We start from the raw sequence: 24639 nt of genomic DNA on the forward strand, positions 1-24639 counted from the left end.
TGTATATACAATTTCAAAAAAAGTAAATACTGAGCTCTACAGAGCAATGTACTGGGGTCTTTATTTTATCTGAAGGAAACGCAAGTATATTTTATTTCTTTAGGCAAGAAATAGGTTGGATTCAAACACCTGAATGAATTGTTGGCAGAAGTTACCTATGTATCTGAGTTTTTATTTTTGCAAAAAAGAACATATTTTTTATTCTATAAATATAAGACAAATGAATTATCTAGAAACTCTGTAAAAAGTTTTTAATAATTAAAAACTAATTAAAATAATTAAATATTTTATTTATTCATTTATCATATTTTATCACTGCCCATCTCCATTATTTAATTAATAATAATTAAAAACTAATATTGAAAAATCCACACCAAAAAAATGTAGTAGAAAATTACACAGTACAGAGCATGCTGCTTTAGCCACAATAACAGACATATTTTTCTCCATCCGCATGAGTTTTCATTTTGATGTCTAAAGTGCTAGTAAAATTTCCTCTCTATGTTAGAGAACACCTACCCACCAGCATTCATTAATAATGTTTGAATACAAGCAAAACGTATATTCCTGCATCACAGATCAAAATTTTATGAGGTTTTTAGAATCTATGTTAACTCTTCTAAAGTTTATTAGAAATTTTATAAAATTATTTGCATTGAGATGGATGTATTTAATACATGCCTGTCTTTCAGCAATTCCGTTGCTCATACAGTGTACAATTCTCCACAGGAAGAAAAATGGAATAAAGTTTCTCAAGAATGGATCATGTCATGTCAGGTCATTTATTTCAATTAGAAGCTCTAATTAAATTTCACTAAACTATCAGATACTAATTAATCTATATGTAAGATAAATAGAATACCTAATTCCTCTTGACATGTCCCATAGTTGTGCAACCCTGACTTTTTTTTTACATTAGAATAGTCCAAGTTCCAGTCATTTTTAATAATTTGTTGGCCATTCTAATCATTCTTTATCAGCTATATAATTAGTATGCATTAGCTGTAAAAATTCCCATCACTGCTGCTTTTTAAACACAAGATGGGATAGTATGCTTTGAGCTAGAATGAAACTGAATTCACCATACCTTGATGGTTGACTGGTAAAATTCATTTGTCAACCATGCCTGCATCTATCACTGTTATCTATCATATTCTTCACACAGGTTTTAGAAACAAATATCCCTGAACAATCCTGAAACAGAATGCTTATTCCTCTAATCTATGTTTGGAAATCTTTTGTAGTTTACTCAGAGCAGAGCACAACTATGAAAATTACTACATGAACAAACAGATGCCTGCCACAGCTGCCTGATTAACATATGGCATCAAAAAGAAGAAAAAAGATTCCTTTAATTGTATTGATTCATTCCTGAAGCCATAATGCCTAATTAAATATTAACAATAAAGAAAACAGCAATAAAAGTTGCAACCAAATACTGTGAAAGCTACTTGTACTCCCTCATCATGGCTGATTCATAGGAACATATAGTTGGAAGGAACTATTTAGGTCACGGAGTCCAACCCCTACTCAGTGTGGGAGCCCAATCCGCAGCTGAAAAACAATCTCTCCGCAAATAAATCCAGCAAGAAGGAGCTCACCATCTCTTTCAGTAAATGGTTCCACTGCTAGGTTCTTCCAAACTTTCAATGTAATAAATCATTATTTCCCATCATAACCCTAGGACAACGAAGAACAGATCTCGACATCTTCTGTGTGACGCCCTTTCAGGTACTTCCAGTATTGTCCTTGGTCTTTTGTCAAGACGAAAAATACACAGTTCTTTAAGCCTTTCTTTTTAAGACTTAAGAAAGTATTATGCTACAGTCCTACATACATTTCTCAACACTGTGGGCCTCATTCCTGACTAAACATGCATAAGATAAAATTGTAAATCAGTTTAATGCATGGTGTGAACTACCAGTGTGTACAATGTTTCAAATTTAAATCTTTTTTTTTTAATCCAAAGTTCCTTATTTCAAGTGTGAAACAGTTGTTTCAAGTCTGTAATGAACTGTTTTGATCTTTTTGGAAACCACTGCTTTGAGCTCAAAGCATTTCCAAACAGATCAAAACAGCTTGTTTCAAACACATACAGTTGCTTTAAATATGAAATAACAGTTTCATACTTGAAACAGGGCATTTTGAATTCAAATAGTTGGAAACCAAAATGCTTTCTACACCCCTAGGGTAAACCTCTATCAGAAGGCTTTTTTTTTACATTTTATTACCCTATATTTGGTGAAATAGTTGTACCAACACACATAAATTCAACTAAATGCATGCACTTTTAGTGCAAAGTAAGAGAAAACAAGTAAGCTGCTTCAAGCTGCCCTAAAAGTAAAATACAAAGCCAGCAGTTCTATCCTGAGAAAAATTCTACAGGTAGGGGCTGCCAAGGAAAAATAAGATCTTCCAACTTCCATGGAACTTAATGATGGGATGGCAAGTAGGGCCTCTAGAGATGATCTGCAGATGTACATGTTTCTTCAAATTAACTGGTCCAAAACTGATTTTGCATTTTATTAACAAGTCCAAATTGGAACTGGAAATATCCTGACAGTCTTTAGATATGGTACTAATAAGATTGGTGATTTGACAATGTAACCCTAGCCCTAGTACATTCAAAGCCAGCCCTTAGTAGACTAGTGCATGAATAATACAGGCTAGTCTACTTTTCTGTGGTAGGATCACAATTGAAATGACAACAAAAGTTTATTGGAGACACTACAATTCTGTAATGGTGTGTGGTAATGACCTTGGGAGACAGGAGGGAGAGCCACAGAGTGGACAACCAGTGTGTAAAAGATATCTGAGCCCACAGAAGGAGAGGAGGATGGGAAGCATTTCAGAAGGGACACTCCTTAGTTTTCCAGAGAGTAAAAGGAAAGGAAGGGAGAAATAATTTCAGTCTTGAAAGATTCCGTTAATGTAATCTTACAATAAAGATAGAGCTAGCACTCCTGGTTGTGCTTCTTGCCTGGATTACTTTGCAGAGAAAACAAATTCAAACCTCTGGATATACTGTGATGGAAATCATGGTACTCCACGGATTAAAGTTCAGCAGGCATGAAAAGGAAAATTTATTTATTTATTTATTTTATCAAACTTTATCACCGCCCATCTCCCTCCCAAGGAGGGGACTCTGGGCGGTTTACAATAAAAACAAAGTTAAAATCAGAACAGTTACAAATACAATAAGTATCCAACTATCAACACTACAGTATAGTATGATCTGAGCCACTGTAACATAAAACTACCCAGCTAGCAATGCAGAACAATGCAGTGATCAATTATCTCAAAAGCATTGAGAAATCCAGGAGAACTAAAGACTTAACCACATAGCCTGTTTACCGTAGTGTGATAATATGCCCACTTACCATTTGCTGAGGACATGTCCTCACAGTGGAGCCTCCATCTTGTAGGAAGCCCACTGCTGAGGCAGGCTGACAAGGTTTCCAGATATGTATGTAGTATTTTCCCTAGGAGAATGGAACACCACCTCCCATCTGGGTAATCCATAGCATCTGAATAATGCTTGAAGCAATGCATTCAGGGGCACCAATCTGTTTGGCTAAAATTGGCCTGGCAGGTCTGCTGTGGATCACCCCTTCCATCTTGTCCCTGAGCACAGTGCCAAGTGTCAGTGGTTCTGCAGTGCTGTTTTCACTGCAAGTGAAACCAGAATCCTGTTTGTCACAGCCACTTGATTGATTTTTTAAATTTAAATTTAATTGGTTGGTTAACCACCTGCCCTAGAGTGTGCAAAGTCCTGAAACAGAGTAGCCCATCCTCATTTTAAACCACATAATTGTACATGTAATTAAAAGGACTCAGGTCTTATGCATCAATTGCCTGACTGGTGGGTGAGAATTCCCTTCCCTGTGGTCACTGTTCTCAGTGAAGCTTTGATTCCTCACTCCTCATCACGGAATGTTCTTTATAAAAGTTTGCTTTATTTTAGAATGTAACCTGGTATGGATATGGCTTCGCCATATAGACCCATTTTTTTCTCCCCCACCCTTTTGGATGACCAGAGCCATATGTAGGTTGTGATTTAATACAAAAACCTGTAGTGATTTCTCAGACTCCAGCTCTTCAATGTTTATCCAGCAGCTGCTCCTCAGCTGTACAACTCCACATGACTACTAGATGGCAGTTGAGAAACAAGTTTGCCTCTTTCCTGCCACCTCAAGGTCATTAGGTCAACTGACTGAAAGGTCAATAATAATAATAAGTTAGAAAAATTACATGGATGTACCAGAGAGCACCATACAGATAATACCATCTTTCATATACACAAAACTATTCTCTTCAACTCTGGTTTCAAGAATACTTATGTAGCAGCTTCCTTTGGACTGCACAAATCCAGATAACCACTACAGGTAGTCCTTGACTTATGACCACAGTTGGGACCAGAACTTGCATCACTAAGTAAAGCAGTCATTAAGTGAGTCACGCTTGATTTTACAACCTATTTCACCATGGTCGTTAAGCAAATCACCAGTCATTCAGTGAATCAAGTGGTCATTAAGCAAATCTGGCTTCCCCCATTGACTTTGCTTGTCAGAAACTGGCTGGGAAGGTCACAAATGGTGATCACATGATCCGGGGCACTACAACTGTCATAAATACATGCCGGTTGCCAAGCACCTGAATTTTGATCACCTGATCGCAGGGACACTACAACAGTTGTAAGTGCAAGGACTGGTTTAAGTCACTTTTTTCAGCACCATCATAATTTCGAATGGTTACTAAATGAATGATTGTAAGTCGAGGACTATCTGTACACTGCAGTTAAGAAAAGCAAACTCTTTGCTTCCATTTAGTGCTCTTTAGCTTGATAGGTCAATAGTCCCTTGGAAAAGAAACAGAAGAAAAGGGATTGGATAGAGCCCCTGGAGCCTGTAAGAACTACCCCAGCACACATTCTACGCAGCAATTAGCAGTAATTTTTTGTATGGTTGCTGACACTCAAATTTCAGCCATGGAAAATGGGCAGTCACTACCCTTTCAGTATCATATGTGGACAGCAGCACAGCATGGCCTCATTTTGGATGTGTGTTACGGACACACTGTACGGAAAGCATGTTTTATACTGTATTGACATGATTTCCTTTCAGCTCCAGGATGGAAGTAAAACAGAGCAAAGCTGATGTGTAGATGGGCCTTAAGTATCACAAACCCCATGTCCTTTTCTGGCATGAACCATCCACCCAAAGCAACCAATTTGGCAGCCATTCTAAGAGTTCAGAAATGACGGGGAAAGGATAATTATCTCTAATAGTTATAGAGTTCAGGATCTTGTTAAGACAGCCTTTTTCTTAACAACAACAAATAAGGGAACTCACAGAGCAGGAAGAAAGGCAGATCAAATCCCTTTGTAAATTGTCATCAGTGAACTGTTTTAGGTAAGCCAAGTCTGTCTGTGATGTAGGACAGTGGCCTTTTGCTGAAATCAGAGCTCCAGGAATAAAGATTTTGATTACAGTCACAAAATCAGTCTGTGTATGTATCTGTGTGTGCCAAATTTGAGCTCCTCTCCAAACATACTCTGCATATTTGGCAATCTAATACCAAAGTGTGTGTGAGAGAGAGAGAAAGATTGAGACAGAGAGAGACAGAGACTTAGGGATTTAAATCCTTGGCCTTATTCTCCTGTCTTTTCAAATCAATGTATTCCTAGCCAAGCTCTGAAGATCGATATCAGTTCCACATTTATACAACAGCTGTTTCTCACTTCAGTCACTTCAGCCTTACATGACTTAGAACCTGGGAATCTGACCTACCTGTGTTCTTAGCTCTGGGGGTGGAGGATAGATTTTTTTTACAGCCTTTATTTTTTACAGCCTTTACAGCCACTTACAAATCTACCATTAAGATTTTAACCCTGAAAGACAATCTTACTCGGCTACGAGTGATGCCAACAACGACAGAGGATAGATGGCCGATCTTGTCTTAACACTGGATGGAACACCTGGTAGTGATTTAAGATAGTATCACTCTGTTGTGGCATCTAAAGTAGAGTGTGCCAAGCACTAACTTCATTTTCTTTTAGCACTTTATTAAGATTTACATGCTCTGTTAGGTATTGATGACTAATTAGTGGCCCACTGTAACCATTATACTGACATTTGTAATATGCTTTTTTTCTCCTATTATTTTTAAAATGTTTTTAATTGATGGTTTTACATTCTTAACAATCCTGGGGTATTTTTCATGAACAGTAGGATACAAAAGGAAATGATATAAATGAATGCTATTTTCAATTACTAGAAATATTAAACACAAAAATGCGAAACACTATAGGACTTAATGAAATAACTAGGGACATTTAGCTATTTTATGTTCAGTAGCCTGAAATGTGCTACATGTAAAACAATTATTCCATACATTATTCATCAGAATCAGCATTATTAAACTCCTTGCCAAAGTGGGACAGAACTATCTAACTAGTTTTTAAGTATTTTCCATAGAAAAATGTAAGGTATTTTAAAGAAGCGTAAGCAACAAAATTTTCTGATTTTCTAACATTTTTGATACACCTGACAATATTTTATCATTATCATAGAAGGAAATTAATGGAAGAAATATCCATCGCAAAAGTATCAAATTGGAATTAAAAATTATTTTTATGTTGTCCAGTCAGAATGTATTACCAAGATTTATCTTTTATGCCTGTACATCCAAAAATAATTTCAGACTAAATTATTAGTAGAGCATTTCTGTTTCTGGCTTAGGTTGGAAAAAGACCCATTAAAAAGTTCTATGACTAACACCAGATAACAGGCAAATTGCTTCAGAAAATGATTCATTTACAGTGGATATGAGAGTTCGCACATGATGTTTGCCAATTCATATGAGACATCTGGTACACTGAATATGGGTTGCTATTACTCTTCTGTTTTGTCAGGGAGTTGCTATAATCTGTCCAAAACTGGGGTAAAAGGAAATATTTTGTTCCCTCATCTTTTAGTGTCACAATATACAATATTCTTATTTGGAGTCTTTCTCTTTTCCTATAGACTGCATGGCTGAGCTCTGTGTGTACCTTTTACAATTATTTCCGAATTATTCTGACATACCTTTCACAACTAACATAGCTCTTCCTTAACACCTTTCCATTTCATCGCAGTTTATACCATACCTCTGTCTGATAGACTGACATTATGTTTCTTCCTTCAAATTTTTACTTCCATTCATTCATTTATTTGCATTTAGAACTGTTTTTTCCTGCATGCTGGCTAGTCATATCCATTATCCATAACAACTGTGAAATATATGTTTTGTGAGCTCCATGCCCATCTGTGAAAAGCTTATAATATTATAGACTTACATTATACATACAGGATTGTGATAACGATTTTACCTGTCACTCACATAAACCAATTCTGCGTGAAAATAGATTAACCTAAAGTTCTCACGCGGTGCTATTTGGTTTATTAATATAAACATTCTGTAATTGTCTGCTCCTTGTACAAAAGCATGATTTTAAAAATGTCTAAGAATTCAAAGGAATTATTGAATGCAATAAAAAAATTGCAGGAACTTGACACTTCCTTAAAAATCATCAGAGCTGATAGTGATTGTCAATAGCCTCAATGCCTCTTTTGGGTCACTTAACATGGCCTTTTTTTTTTTCTTTTTCATAAAAGTAGAGCAAACTTGGATGATTACCTGCAGTCATATATCATGTGCTTTCTTGGCAATCCCTTTCACTGCAGTGCCCCTTACTTGAGAATATAATGTACAGGAATGGGGTGGGAGCTTCCGGTAACTATAAACATGCATTATTTTTCTCTACATTCAAGATTTCTTTGTTGATTGTATCAATTAGTTTCACACACCTCCAGAGATGTGTAATAAATAAATAAATGCTTCCTCCTGACACTCTTGAGATTCAGGTAACTCTTATCAGATACACTTTCCTCCATCAAGAATTAAACTGAAATATTAAGAAACACTACTAGCATCTTCATACCGCTTTTCCCACAAATATTCCAATATAAGTGCAAGATAATGAAACACCACCGAATCATTATGAGACTTACGATATCCACCTAGATTCATATTTATTTTGACATGAGAAATGGATTACACTGAAACTGGAATCTACAGTCAAACTTTTAACTCTACATGGAAGAAAATGACTTCTTCAACACCAAAACAAACCCCACTTCCTAACTATAAACAAACTTAGAGCAAGTAAACTCAAGTTGCCAAGAAAGCGAAAAAGTTCACTCTTTACAAAGTGCGTTCTCCATTGAACGAGGAGAGTTAAGTAATTACAGTAGCAACGAGAACAAGAAAACCGGCAACACCAACAAGATTTAAGGCACAGCGCTCCTGTCTTACCTTGCTGGAATAGGGCGGCTTGCTGAGGGTGATCCCATCCCGGATGAGTTTATCCCTAATCATGATTTTCAGCCTGAGTTTGGGGTAAGTGGTCAACTCCTTGCTGCTGAGTCCCATTTTCCGCGGCGCCCCCTTTTTCCCCTGAAGGTGACCCGTCGGGGGGACCTTTCGAGGTGGCTCCTTCCACGTCCTGGCACTGTGCTGCTCCCCCAAGCGACTGGTGTAGATCTCGGGCCCTGGCGAGCCCCGCCGAGGTGGCTGCGGTTCCAAGGTGAAGTAGAGGCCGGCGGTGGTCTCGTCTTCCTCCTTCAGCCTCCGTACGGCTTCGTGGAGACGGCGCCTGTGCTGTGGCATAGACACCCCGATCGCATCCAGGTCCGGCTCCCCGATTTGCTTGCACACCTCCAGGTCGTCATAGCCGTTATCCACAAAAGACTCGGCGTACTGGGTGAGTTTCAGGGTCTTCAACCATTCGTAAACGACGTTCGCGCACATGATGGAAGGGAGCCCGGGAGGCCTGACGAGGTGCGAATGGCAACTTTTGGAAAATCCCGCAGAACCGCCGGCGGAAAAGGAAAAGCCCAGGAGCCAAATCCAGACGTGACAGGCATCAGCAGAGAGAAACGCCGAAACTCATGTTCGGCGAAACACCACCCCTTGGACGAGAACGAAGGTCCGGTCCCGGAGCGATGGAAGCCTTGAACCTCCGGCCGCGCTAAGCAGACCTTCCGGCGAGTCCCTCAGCTCCTCAGTCACGAAGACTAGGCGTCCCCGGCTCTCAGAAGGGGCTACAGCCTCCGTCCATCCCCCCGAGCTTCCCGCCCGGTCCCATCGCCAACTGTAAGCAGGCGACCGCCTCTCTCGGCAATCGTTTACGGCCCCCTGCTTTCTCTGGAGTCTTTTTTCTCTGGCGGCTCAGCGTTCCCTTTCCAGCCCTTCTCGCCTGTTGTTGCCCCTCAGCCGCGCACGCTCTGCCGTTTGCACAGCACGCTGTGCTGTGCTCCCGTGTGCTTGCGCGCCTACATTTTAATCCAAGACCGCGCTAACGCGGGGCGGGAGGCTTTGAGCAGACGCTCGCCCGTTTATGCAACAGCTTCCTCGCTGCCCGTGCTCGCTCATCAATCTGTGCAAAAATGAGAACTCCAGACCTCTCGTCCTCCTCATCGAACAAGCCACCATATCATCCCCTGACCCTTCTTTTCTAAGCCATTTCCCTTGTTTCTCAGGACTTGACGGGTGCAGAGAAGCCACTCGCTAGATACCAAGCAAAGCACAGAAAATCAAGTTTTCAGGCTCCCGCCTTTTTCCTATGTTACAATCCCACCTTTCGCTTCGCACTCCAGAGAGCGCGCGCTCGTTATGCCAGCCACAGAGCGAAGCAGCGAACGAAGGGAGGCGGCTCTGCATATTTGAAAAAAGGTGCCCGAAAGTGCCACCGTTATTAGGAGGGGAGAGTGCAGGCCAAATAGTAAGCAGCCAATAACAACCTCTCCTTTCCACAGCATTACTGTCGGCTAGAAAGGAGGATTGGAGAGGGCTTTTCTCAAAGCAGCAGCCAGGAATTCCGGGATTTCTCTACTCCTGAATAGTGCCATGTTGGGGCACGAGGAACAGGGAAGCCTGCATTCGACGAAAAGCAGCTGCTGTGCCTAACTCCTCTGTTCTCACCTTCAGTTGCTCCTTCATGCTTCATTAAAGAAGTTGGATTGCACACACCCTAAAATCAGAGTATGAGGATCAGCCTCTACACATATGCTGGCACTTTCCTCACTTAAGCTTTTTGTTCCAGAATCCTCTGCAACCCCTCCCTGGTGATGCTTTATCTTGTCCCAGCTCAGAGCCAAACCATAGCAACAACGTATATTAAAAAAGCATAGCACTATGGTCAGGTGACCTGTTGTGTATTGATTATCACCCTTCTGAAAACATCAGCAGCCCTTTCGTAAGGCCTTTAGTTAGCAGGACACCATGAACGCGAGGTGGTACCACAATTTACGGTGGCTCTTCTGTTTTATTCAAACAGGGAATGCTAGGTGGAACATTAACTGCTCATGAGGAAAGGCTCATCCACTCACCTTCTCCATGGTACCAACAATCTTGCTAATCCAATAGTCATGAGGGATGCTCTCCATTAAGACATGGGAATTATATCCAAGTGCTCAAATCCTGTGTATTCAGCTCAGACTTGCCAGCAAAGACTGCTGATGTGCAAGAGATGCCTCCCTAACCCACACTGTTTGGGTGACAGAGATTCATTAATTCATTAATTCATTTGAATTTATTAGCCACCCAACTCCAGTGGAACCTAATTGGTTTAGATACATCAAGTCTGTTCTCTAGTCTCTTTGTGGCCATTTCCCCACTAGTGCTTTGTAGTATGTACTGGTGTGACCCAGCCTTTCTTGTGGCAAGCAATAAAAAGACTATCTTCATTACAAATTTATCAGCACAGGGTAAGGTGGATAATGCAAGAAGATGCTAGAAACTGGTAATGAGGAAAAGGCCTCTAAATGTTTTGAAGGGCAAGAGAGTTATGCCCAGTCCTAATCACCAAGCAACTGGCTGGGAGAGTACAGATGAGCAAGGACAAGGTGGCTATTCCCCTGCAGAGAAGTGAACGTGCAGGCTGTCTCTGAACAATCCTCTCTTCTAGCTGCCCAGAAAATGGACAAGGAAGCCTAAATAGATGCAGCCTTTGCACACCTTTGCCTTGCCCCAGAAATTGAAACATTCAGAAGAAATTCTCCAAGTATGCAGAGGCCTGAGCTCTGCTGTCTGATGGTACCTTCTCACCCTCCCTTGATTAATCTCCCTTGCAGGAGCAGAGAAAGGGAAAGGGGAGGAAGTTGCTACTGCTGTAGAACTCTTCACCTACTGTTGTGGGGAATCATGTTTGTAAACACTCATATTTTTAAATGTAGGTGTTCAGGTGTATTACTCATACCTCATTCATGTACAGTTTTTAATCTTGGATCAAGAAGAGCCATCAGATTCTGTCAGGAAACCAGGCCAAGAACCATGCTGAGCCAGTATACCAACTCTAGTTCTTTATTATTCCTACCTTGTAGACATAATTTTGCCAGATTAAGGCTAATTACTAACCTAAGGGAAAATAACCCAGAAAGGCTCTAGGGCGGAACTACGTTGAACCTCTTAACCTTCCCATCAACAGAGCCCAGGCTGCAAAGTCTCTTACCAGTCTGGAATGTGTTCTCTCCCTGGGAACCAGGGGCAGCACCAGAATCCACCACAGATTCAGATACATATTTTCTTGAGTGATGAAGCTGGCTGTGGTGGGAGGGGGATGCAGTTGGCTCCCCAAGAGCAAAAAGTGGGGAAAGTTTCTATAGTTTGATTCGGGGATTAAAATTGTATACCACCCAATTCCGGATTTACCATGAGCATGCATCATCTCTTTCATTTCCTTCATTACAGGAAAGAGGAAGCGGCTGGCTTGATCATTCCTGCCATGGTATGCTGGCGTGTTTCACCATAACTTTCTCTGCCCCACTTACTTTAACTCACTTCTGTTTCTCCTAATTCTTCAAAGTCCAGATTAACCACAACTTCTCAACCTATACAAGGTGTGGGGAGAGGGAAGGACAGCAGACCGCAGAGGGAATTAGGCAGAGTGAATAGTTGTGTGAAGGATTCCAGGGCAAATAGCAGCAGCAACAGCAGCTCCTTTTGTGGGGACAGGAAGGGGGGCAAGAAAAGGGCCACTGGTGTGTAAGAGCTGCTGGCTTCTCAAAGCTGCAATGGCATCGCCAAGCTACAGAATAGAAAAGGCAAAGCCAGGCTCATTGTGAGACTTTGACCCTTGACCTTGTTTCACACCCCACTCCCTTGCCCCATATTGCTGGAAGAGCACCAGGCTGGCATCCCTCTTTTCACCCTATGCTCCCAACTGGCCTTGTGAAAGGAAAATTGGAGGAGGAGCAGGCTTTGATGCCATCAATAACATTGAACCCTCCCTCGCTTCTTTTTTGCACTCTCTCTGGCTTGAAAAAGCAAAGCTTGTACAGATGGGGAAAAGCATCTTGCAAATGCTTCACTTTAATTAGCCGGAGAGGAAGGATCAAAAATGGCCTGGCAGGGCTTCAGGTTGTCCAGAAGAGACGGAAAAACAAGCAAGAGACCTTAGCTCCTTGCTTTAAATGGGTGTTTTTCCCTTCTCAGTACGTATCATCCTTTCTCACCTGATTTCCACTCCCAACTCTGGGCTCACAGCGCCTCCACCTGCCTGATGTAAAATGCAACTCCTTCTCCCTTCAAGAGTGCTGCTGCTGCATTTTATATAGTTTGTTTCCAGAAAATATTTCCATAGGTAACAGGGAGAAGTATGAAACCGTGTGAATGTACGGTTCATATAGAATATGAGAGCTGCGCAGGTAAGTGACCTAATCCCCTTTGCTTTGACACTGTACAAATCCAAGTATAAGAAAGGCACCAGATGCAAGTCTGCTTGGATCCCTGACAGCCTCACAGTGTAAGCTTCTTCCAATGAGCCTTCCCAGGTGGTAGAAGAGATGTTTCTGTGCTCGGCCTGGTCTGGAGGAAAACCGAAATTCTAGATCCCTTTTCTTCTTCCAAATGGTCTTCATGACCCTTGTGTCATGAAGAATATATATTCTTAGGCTGGTTATTAATTTCATTTTTAACCACCTGGCTTTTTATGTCTGTTCCAGTTCAATGAAGGGGCTTTTAGTGGGGGCAAATAAAAACCTGACATCCAGATCAGCCCACAAAAAAAAGGATCTCTGACATACCAGAGCCCATGTGTGTAAAAATCAAGGTTTAATTTTTTGATAAAATATGCTGCTGGGCTGAATTATTTTCAGTAAACTTATCTGTAAACTTTTAAAAACCTAATGTAGAGTAACACTCTTGAGTACAATTTTGAGGCTGTTTTGAATATATATAAGATGGTATTGCTTCCCAAACTCACTTGCATTGTTCTGTTCTATTTGTTGTCAATCTCAGATAATACATTCCAGAATGAAAGGTTTTGTAATGATGTGTTACACAATAAATCAGTATTAGTAAAGGTAAAGGTTTCCCTTGACATTAAGTCCAGTTGTGTCTGACTCTAGGGGGCGGTGCTCATCTCCATTTCAAAGCCGAAGAGCCAGCGTTTGTCCGTAGACACTTCCGTGGTCATGTGGCTGGCATGACTACACGGAACGCCGTTACTTGCCTGCCAAAGCGGTACCTATTCTACTCACATTTGCATGTTTTCAAACTGCTTGGTTGGCAGGAGCTGGGACTAGCAACAGGAGCTCACCCCATCACGTACTAGCTATTAAAGTGCTGGTTCCCTATTGAATAAAGTGAGAAGAACAAACTACTGTATGTATTTCCACACAACACTGCAAGTTATTAGTGGAAAAGTTATTCTCCCTCCCACTTTTACCAAAGGCACATTAGGAACCCTATGAGCAAAGCCTTCAAAATTCAGATACGGGCTGCAAAACTCCAGACAATCCTAGTAGTTAAAAATCTACCTGTGTTGCCATTTCATGATCAACTGGATGTTCATAGCTCCAATCTGGTAGCTCTATTCAAAATACAGTGCAGAAATCCTGCTGTCTGTGGTAAATATTAGTGTACATTTATCCACTGGATTTTGGTGAATTTATTCTTTACACATTCAACTGAAATTTACCATACTAATAGGAAAATGTAATTTGAGTCCCTGCTGCATCATGAAAGATATTAGACTAAACTGTGATTTAAACACAATATAAATAAAATTGTTTGGCTCCCATTTCCCTTTTTAAACTAGATTTATGATTTTCCCCCAAGCAGGTGTTTAGGGTACTGATTAATTAATATTTCCCTAGTGAGACACTGGAAATGTTTTTTTGCAGAGTTGCAAACCAATAGGCCAAATCTAAAATACCTAGAAAACTCTTGCTATCTAATTTTAAGAAAACTTATTTTGACTGATTCCAAGAAATATTTTGTTCTGATATTCAAACTACCATAATCCTAGCAATGAAAAGAATTACTATTCATCATTTTCAGGTGTCTTCTACACTGAATATTAGGTATAGAGTTACAATTTTTCACATTACCCAAGCTTTGAATGAATAGCAATCAAGGTGTTTTCAGCATTTGTTTCTGGTTCTGCTGGAATTTTATGTTGTTATTTTTATAATATTCTTCTTGTAAATTTACACTGGGCTTATAGATTTTATGTAAGACAACTTATAATACAAAATATATTTTATTTTAAAAGTAAACAAAGTGCAATTTTGTATGTGTATTTGCATTATTTGAGTATATAGGATTGCTTATTTATCAGAAGAAACTAATTGCGCAGATGATATTCCAGCTCAAATAAAAATATGTTGCAGGATAAGTTTAACTCTGGTATCTCCCTTTAGAAGGTGGAGGGCTACGAGGAAAAGTAGATTCTCCTGGACATCTGTACAGAACTAAGATAATCCTTTTTACATTGAACAACTTCTGAAGCTGGTCATGGTCCCAGTAAACTCAAAACAATCCCACATATAATTGCTGTGATTTTACCAACGCTGGCTATAAGTCTAAGTGTGAACAAGGATTCTTAATGTCTTTCAATGAAAGGTAAGTTTTGGAAGGTTGCATCTTGATGCAAAAACTGTTGCGTAGCAATCCTTTTGTACAATGCAGCTATGCAATAATTTATATAATTAAGTGATACAGATACATTAATAAAGATATGAGATAATTTATTTAATTAAGTGCTACAGGAATATACAATATGAGATAATTTAAATAATTAAATGATACAGGAATATATGATAAATTTCATATGAAATAGTTGGCTTTCAGACAAGCAATATAGACCAAGAACTATCTCAAAAAATTACAATTAAGAGGAAGATGAGTGAAGAAAACAAAGAATGCTATTACTTACCAATGGAATATTCTAGCATCTATTATTCTACCACCAATTCCTGAAGAGGCAGTAACTGCACTGTTGCCTCATGTTGCTTGCATGTATGCAACAGAGGCCATACTGAATAGTTTTGCAGGCCAGTGATTTTACAGGGCTCAAAAAAGGTTGTTTTCTTCCTCTTATCACTGTAGCTGGAGATGGCTGACTAACATCAGTGAAAACTCAGTATAAATACTGAGATTCAGGAGGGAACAAAGTGGGAGGGCTAGCTTTCAATTCTGAAAGACATTCTGAATACTGCTGGAGATCCAATTCAGCACAGTTAAATTGCTTCTTGAAGGAATGGATAAATTGTAGGTATCTATGACATATTTGTATCTAAACCATGTGCTAGAAAAATGGCTTAAATCTGTGTGCTTTCCACAATGTAAATAAGTGACATTCCTAAGTTTATTTCGTTACAATTTTAGTAAATAGGAATCAGTGCTCGTGAGATTACTCTAACTTCCTTGAATGTGATTTGGGTGCAGTTTGTATGAAGGACTATGTAAAATGTTACCTTGTTGTTTCTGAGGCTCTTCTGTGGACAGTAGAATGAAGGGGGCAAAACTGAAGCTTGAGACTGATAGAACATAGACAGAGAATACCTGTTTGCTTTAAATGAGCTTAAATGTGCAGGTTATTCTATACCAAAGAGACTTGCTAATTATCTGACTCAATATTATTTAAGAAATCCTAGAGAAAAGTAAAAATCCCAGGCAAATAGTATCTGTTCCTTGCCTCAAAAGGAGGGAAAGGGTAGATTCAGCAGGAACTGCAAGCCAGTAAATCAAGCATCAATATCTGGGATGTTCTGGAGCAGATAATAAAGAGATCGTTAGCATGGATTTGTGAATAAAAAGTCTTGCCAGAATAACCTCATTTTTAATTGGATAACTTCCTTGGCAGATTGTGGAATATAGAGAAATATCTTGATTTCAGCAAAGCAGCTGACAAAGTACTCCATGACATTCTGATGAGTTACATTAAATGTAGGCTGGATAGCATGACAATTAAGTGGATACATAGCTGACCTGAAAGTCATACTCCAAGAATGTTCAATGCTGAGTCCTCATCAAGGTAAGTATTGAGTGAAGTGCCTAAGTTCTGTACTCTTCAATATTTTTACTAATAAACTAGATGAAGAGACGGAATTTGCAAATGACAAAAAGTTGGGAGAACTTAATCACCTAGAAGACTAAAAATTACCTTGATTGATTAGAAAAATAGGCTGAATATGATAGAATGAAATTTAACAGAGCTATATAACTTAACAAAGGGAACAGAAATCAAATGCATAGAATGGGGAATACTTAGCTTGGTAACAGTACTTACAAAAATAGTATTGGAATACTAATAGACTATGAACTAGATATAAGTTGGGAGTATGATGGGGCTGCAAAAAAGACAAATGTAAATTTAAGAATTTGGTCTGACCACACCTTGAGCATTATGTCCAGTGGAATATATTCAGAGAAAGGTAACAAGGATGATCATAGGACAGAAACTAGGCCTATAAAGAGGGTTTGAAGAAATTGGGTAATATTAACTTCAGAAAACTTGGGGGAGGATGGGAAATGACAGCATTCTTCAAACACCTGGAAGGATATTTTACAGAAGCAGCTCAAAAGCTGTTTTTTATTGTTCCAGAATACAGAGTAATATATTTAAGTAGGCATGATTGAATATTGGAAAAAAAACTTCGTAAGACAATGGAAGTAATTACCCAGAGAGTGGTGGTCTCCCCTTCACTGATGTGTTCAAGTGGAAGCAAGGCAACCTTCTGCCAGGATGTTTTAATTCAGATTCCTGCACTGAGCAGGTAAGTTGGACTCAAGGACCTAAATGGCCCTATCCAACAGTATAGTTCCTGGATTCACCCAGACTATCGGCACTGAATAAAAGGAAGAGGGCTTTTTCCATAACAGCTCCATCTGAAAATTTATTTACATTTTAATTGCTATTGTTATATTATTGGTATTAAAGGAGCAAAACAGTGTCCCTTTAATAAAGTATTAAAGCTTTACTATCATTTTCCAGTTTCTGGCTTTAAGAAGGATGAGCCACCATGAGGAAACCTTATTTTTTGAGAGTTTTTCAGATAATTGAATGTATGGCTTAATAACTTGTAACTGGTATGTTTTTGTGAACCAACTTCAGAGTAGATACTCTAAGAGGGAATTTAAATATATTCAATAAAAACATTCTCATGTAAATATTATAGGCAAATTACTTCCTCTGTTAAACAGAGTGAAGCAAAAGACTCACAATATAATAGAAGCTTTGTTACTGTCATGAGTACTGATGGCGAGCAAGAGGGGGCCTCTATCCAGGGGGGAAAACGCATGCATAGTACTGAGGAGTTAAGCAGCCATTCAAAGAGACACAGATCAGACCCACCTTAACCTTTGGGGTTTATCTGTCTGGGTTTTTCCCACGCTTCTTCAGTTTGTTAGGATTCTGTTTTATGTAGCAGTAACAAACACTAGAGACCTACTCCTCGTCTCAGCGTGATTTCTGACTGTTAGGACAGTTACTAGTGGAATCACCAAAGATAATTCCAATGGGAATGAGATGTAGACATTTGTAATGACTGCCACTCAGTTTACATGCTAAGTAATAATCTCTTTAATGATATTGTAGTGTGCAGTACAGAGAAAAGTTGCAAATAAAAGTTTCCACGCTTTCCCCAAATTAAAGTCTAATGAATTCAACCCCCTCCCCCTTCTTCAGAATGCAACCCCTCTTTCCATGCCAGTCCATTCAGTTCTGTGCAGATGTCTCTGCCGGTTGACCTTGGATGCCAGAGATAGTCCAAACAAGATGCTTTCACACTCCTGGCTTGTCTCCCCTCCCATTTCTACTGACTCACAAGTCTCAACCCGGGTTGACTCCATTCATGCATGCGAGTCAGATCAGATGTTCTGGGAATGTTTGATCTGAGAGCATGACAATTTGTTTCAAAAACTGCAGTTAGTAAAACTAAACACTTACTGACTGAACTTTGCATCAGAAAGTAAACTTTGTATGAAGATAGATCTCCACTTATTACAATGTGCACCTGATTTTAAAAAAGTTTTTTTCATATTAATATACGGGAGGAAAAGGCATTCTTTATCTAAGTAGCATCTGGTGTAAAATGCTCCAGCCTATTTCACTCTACCTAAACTGAAGTCAGGGCTTAACTGAGTTGATAGGGTGTAGGCTTTAGATATTTTATAGGGTTGTGGTATTTTATTCACTGGAGTGTCTTAGATATCCCTGTAAGAGAGCAATCTAGAATAGCTAGATGAGTAGATGGGAGGAAACAGAAGTAGCCCAAAACACACTGTGCGGTAACAATAAAGTAGAAATCTGGGATTTCATCAGGTTTTTTAAAAAGTAGATTGTGTGTCCATAACCAGAAAATATTATCAGTGAATGTATTCTCTAGCCTAACTAATTAGATGCTTTTAGAGTTTAGGAAAGTGTCTGGCATAATTGACAACACAATCTAATTAACACCAGTTGTTTAATGGAGCTCTAAAGACCTGTGAAATGCAAAAGGTGTAAATAGTCTGGGAGTTTCACAGGAGTGTTTTTAAAAGCTATTTGAAGATACTATCTCAAAGTAAATAATTATGATAGATGGGATCCATACTGGATTCATTTTGTTGCAGAAGGGGTATGTGGTGTAACGAACATCAACCCATTATAGAGGTTTAGATTAATTTCTGCCTTTATTCATTGCATCAGATAAGTTTTTAACCAGAAAACTCAAAATTAAATGGATGTTAAACTTTTTAAAAATGAAACTTCTCTAATTCTTCAGACCATTTTTTTTTTGCATATCACACAATAAAATTGTTTAGTATAGCATTTACTGAGCACTTTACCTCAGTAAAGTGACAGAAATAAAAAGAAAACTCTGCCAATAAATGTTTTTTTAAAGAAGAAATATTGTTCCAACAAAACATGACCATGACTAAATGAATACACTGTATTGTGAAAAGAGAATTATCTACTATGAAATGGAAATCCCCATTTTATTTTTGTCTGTGGAACATAAATGTTTGATAGTAATGATGCAGAAATGCTTCTACCCTTCTATATATAATAAGCCATATATCATAACCTCTTTTTTGTCAGCACTTACTACTGATTTACAAACCATTCATTGCTGTTGGGGCACCTTAAATCCACCTCATTCATCTCAGTATCACTAGTAACACTGATGTGACCTCTTTTGTTTTGTAAGGTTTCAAACATTAATTGCATTAGAGTCAGTATCTCAAATATACATATTTCAAGACAGATTTTAATATTTGCTTCCAGTCAATCTTTTGACCCAATTCAAAGTGCTGGTTTGATTTTAAGTTCTAAATGCTTTGTGAAAGAGCACTATTTCCAGATATTTCTGGCTGATTAAATTAATTTTCAGAAGTTATTTTCCACACGCAACTGTCAGCAATGGCACAACAAACAGCTTATAAAGATCCTTATAAGCTATGGTGGCATCTGTCTGTGGAACACCTTCCTAAAGAAAGTTTGCCTGGTATGTTCACTGGTTCTCTTTCGACCTCAGATCAAAACCTAATATGTAAAGTGTTCATTAGATTCTACTGTTGAGTGTTTTTTAAAAATTAAAAATACTCATGGTCAATTGGGTGATATATTAATACACACAGAAAATACTAAAGGAATCCAAGCACTCCTCCTCTCTTTCAACAGGAGCCTGGCAGAATGCTGAGGTTTGTAAGATGTTCATTAAGAGCTTTCCCCAATGTTAGAATTGCTCTAGCCAGACTTTTTAAACTCCCATTCTAAGCTGAATACTACTATTTTATATACATTATGCATATTAGTTATAATTTGGAATTATTTGATGGGAATCAAATATATAACCTTTCATATGAGGAAATGAAGCAAATAGAAATACACATACTGTTTTCGTGGAACAAAAAAGTATTTGTGGCACCAATTGTACAAATAATGGGTTTGGATAGTAAAAAGTGTTGAATAAGGCTGCCACCCTGTGGCCAAAGGCTGAACTAGAGGATTTTTGTTTCTCAAAATGACAACCATTTGCCTATTCTGGTATTCTGAATTATAATAGATCAAACACTGAAAGTGTTTGATCTTATATAATTAAATAAAAAGCTGGACAAAGGCAAAGAGAAATGAGATGAAAATAAAAATCTTGAATGAAGTATAAGCTAATAAAAAAGAATAGGTAGTCTGCAAAGCTAAATTATGAGATATAGAAATCCAACTTGGGTAATTTGGGTATGCTTTTAAATTTATTGTCTTGGAGCTTCTTGTAATTCAAATTAACTTTTAATTAAACTCTCAATAACATTCACATACCTTGTTGCACTTCCTCTGAAAAGTACAAAATGACATACTACCAATAGTATAGCAATATGGGTGCCATTCAAAACCTTGCTTGGTTCCAGATGGTTTAAAATCTGAACTAGTCCATGTTACCAATGTGGGCATCCAGAATATGCAAACCATTACTTCTGTCTGCTGTACTAAGGAAGATTTTTAGCAAGAATTATACCATTTGACAATCTTATATTAACTGTGAAACTCATGTTTATCACTATATGCTTGTTGCTTGAAACAATGTGCAACTTTCATGATGTGGCTTAGTGAACCAAGAAGTCCACTCTCCATCCAACAGGAATATAGCAACAATTGGATCAATGAGTGGCTGGAATCCCAACAGGTTTTTTTTGCCATTCTTTTAACCATTCTCTGGCATTCATATAAAATTGAGTTTTTAAATGTTTTCTCACTTAGAAATAAAAGGTTTTTTTTAAAGTAAATGATTTTTAATAACTGAAATGTTTAAAATTTGAAAGGATCTCCCATTATAGCATGATATGGATGTGATCTGCCAATGTTTTCTTCCCATATTTTTTTACTTCCCAGTAAAAGGGAAGCCTTAGATTTCCCAGATAAATTCCCAACTAACCACTAACTAAGGTCAACTGTGCTTGCTTTCTAGATTAGCCAAAGTCAGCTAAGTGCTGCCACCTGCTGAGGCTAAGACATAAAAAAAAAAATCAATAATTAACTTCAACAATTTAGGATACATTCCTTTATCTAATGTTAAGAGCAATTTTTGATTGCTAAATACATTCTATAGGAAACTAGAATAAGAAAAGGCCTACTCTGGTCTGCATAGTGTCTTCCAAATATGACATCTTTAGCAGATTCTTTTACTTTTTACTACTCTCTAGTAGTACATGGACAACAATGCCTCATTTGAATCACCATTCAAGATTGTGAAAAGATTGAAAGTTTAAAAACATATTGATCATGGAATTTCACTAAAATCCTGTGAAAATACTACAATATTCCTTACAGGTGGGGCGACAACTGTAGTATTTTGAGTGCCATCAGTTTCTAAGCTAAATTGTGCCACATCTCAGTTCAAGCCTTTTTGGTAAAACATACTAGGGCAGACAAATACCATTTTTCATACATTACATACCATATACCCAACCTACATCTCTCCTACACTTTTGAAAAAGGAGTACCGATGAAAGCCCTTGTATCATATCATAGAAGGTGTACAGTTGTCTGTCTCAGAGACTGGGATAAACTCAGTAAGCTACTGACATTTAAACTTAGGCCTGTGTCATCCAGCCATTGATTCAACACATGATAGTGGCTCTGAATTATTAGATAATGAAACAGGACTACGAATCATCAACAAGTTGGAAAAGTCTGCTTCCGGGTCCAATTCAAGATGATAGTTATTACCTTCAAAGCCCTACATCACATGGGGCCAGGTTACCTGAGGGACCGACTCGTCCCCATCACATCGACCTGTCCCACCCGGTCATGCAGAGGGCATGTTACAGATCCCATCCATAAAAGAACTCTATCTGGCGGGCTCTCGGAAGTGGCCTTCTCTGCAGTAGCTCCCACCCTCTGGAACATTCTTCCCTCAGAGGTGAGACAGGCCTCCTAGCTCCTGGACTTCCTTAAAAATTAAAAACCTGGTTTTGCCAGCAGGCCTGGAAGGGAAGAGGAATATCCACTCCTGGGGATGGCTGGCACCCTAGAACAATCCTAGAACGGCCCTTATACTTACAGACTGATAGAGAACCTTCAGCCATCTAGATTTTATATTTTATTATTGTATTTATTGTATTTATAACTGTTTTGACTTTCAACTTTGTTTTTATTGTAAACCACCCAGAGTCCCTCCTTTGGGGGGGGAGATGGGCAGTGATAAAAAATTGATAAATAAATAAACTTAATTTCAAAGTCTTCCCAAATCTGAGGAATGCTGGATGTAGACCATCTCTTCCCATAGCTTCATAAAATGATAAGCAGATGACTCCCCTTCACCTTGTGAGGACCACAGAAGCAGAGAATATAGACGACTCTCAGGAAAAGTTGTATCTGTGTAATTTGTCAAAGCTATTCAACTGCAGTTATGCATTCTTAAATATTGTCATTCTATATCAACTATCTATATGCAGAATAGATAACTGTTCAGCAAGATTGAAAAGGATAGGCCCTCAGTGGTAGACCACACACTTGCATGCAAAAATAATTCCATACTGAATTATTATTTTCAGATGAGCAGGAAAAAACATCCTGAAATGCTGAAGGGCCACATCTAATCAATACTGAAAATACTGAGATAAATGGGCAAATTGGCTAAATCCTTCTATAAGGCATGTTCTCATTTGTGTATGAAGAGAATAGGCATATACAAAACAAAATGTTCTGGAAAGAATATTCCAGTGAACACCAATTTCAGACTATATTGATCTGGTAGTTTTCTGGAAGTTCTTCTGGACAGGCAGTGGTTTGTATTGTTCCAAACAAGATCCACCCACAATAGGCCTACTTTGTCTGAATACCACATTCAGAACACTGTGAACTGCTTCCATTTCAGAAGACTGACATTCAGAAAACTGGACCGCCTCCAGAACAGCTAGGCTGGTGTGTTCCAGAGGAGGAATATAACATTTAGTTTTGCACGTCCTTAGTATGTAACCTTATCCACTGATTCCAAACACAGAGAAATATGATTTGAAAAACTGCAGAACCACATAATACAAAAATGACAAAATAAGTTCAGATATGCTAGAATTTTTGCTATGTACTGGAGAACACAGAAGGGACAAATCATATTGCCAATAAAATGTTACTGTTGTGTTCATACTGTAGTCGATATGAAATAATCTCTAAGCATAAGTAAATATAGGGCTGTTGTGATGATAAAATGACAGGGGAGAACCAATTGTGCTGTCTTGAGGTCTGGAGGAAAAATTGATTATGTGCCATCAAGTTCTTTTTGACTCCTAGTGACCACATAGATAGATTCTCCCCATGATGATCTAACTCCAACCTGTTCTAGGCTAAAAAAAGTAATGCATTAAAAGCATTACCATTCTTGGAGATGACTTGCATGATCACACTTTTACCATATTACTATTAGGTATTGCTAGTAGAAGCACCCATGCTGTTCAACATACCCACTTGGATTAAAATCTTTCTCCTCCTGTAATATGAAAATTTCACCAATGGATGTAAAAATTAATTCTAGTAACTATTTGGCTGAAATGTTTGTATTTCTTTGAAGGAAGTGGTGTTAAATTACAGCAGCAAAGTAGCTTATTTCAGTAACAGTTAATGCCTGTTTTATTCATGGTATACAGTTTTGACCTGTTCCAAGAAATACGGTAAAGTTTTAAAATAAATTTCTAGGAGCTTTATATGGCGGATAGACATTTTAGTGTTGATTCTACACTTGTGACTAGCCATTTATCGCATGAGCCATCATGGAAAGGCTTTTGAGAAGATATTGGTAGGAGCAATCTTTTTTCAGTCTTTTATATTATCTTCAGAAATGGCACTGTCATTGAATTCAGTGGTTATTTTAGGTGGAAACTATATGCTTTAAGTATTGTGTGTTAACTCTAAGCTTCCATATTTTCCCCAAAGGCCTGACTATTCAAGCTCCAAATGACATCTCTAAGACTAGAGATACCCTATGGGAAAATTCTTTTATATTATCATGCACTTACCAGTAAGGCTACAGTATAACAGAAACATACTTGCACTTAACCCTAGTCTCAAAGTAGGTCTTTTTTCAAAGTAAACGTGGCATTTGGACTGCATAATGATTAAGACATTTGTTCTAGCTATTCCTCAAACTAACAGCTCTACAGAAACAAATTCCTGAAAGCATAAGAAAATTGGATGGACCCTCAAGAGTCTATCACATTAAGGATACATTAACGATGCATGAAACAAAAGCTAGTTTTGTTTCAGGAGAGATTTGAATAGTTTATTTTGCCCAGTCAGAGCCCTTCAGCATAATGACACATTCATATACACATATGAAC

General features: G+C 38.5%; 1 protein-coding gene across 1 annotated transcript; it reads right to left on the minus strand.

Annotated features, from left to right (window-relative positions):
- Positions 1-8277: 8277 nt before the first annotated feature.
- SAMD5 (sterile alpha motif domain containing 5) lies at positions 8278-8850 on the minus strand. The gene has a single exon (XM_063294088.1). It carries the CDS (start codon positions 8848-8850, stop codon positions 8278-8280), a length of 573 nt encoding a protein of 190 aa, XP_063150158.1.
- Positions 8851-24639: the final 15789 nt, after the last annotated feature.

This window comes from Candoia aspera, chromosome 1 (genome assembly GCF_035149785.1).
Source record: "Candoia aspera isolate rCanAsp1 chromosome 1, rCanAsp1.hap2, whole genome shotgun sequence".
Taxonomy (NCBI): Eukaryota; Metazoa; Chordata; class Lepidosauria; order Squamata; family Boidae; genus Candoia; species Candoia aspera.

Bases quoted from the DNA above. Each gene is read 5' to 3' on its own strand.
- SAMD5 (XM_063294088.1), bottom strand. From the start codon at position 8,850: ATGTGCGCGAACGTCGTTTACGAATGGTTGAAGACCCTGAAACTCACC.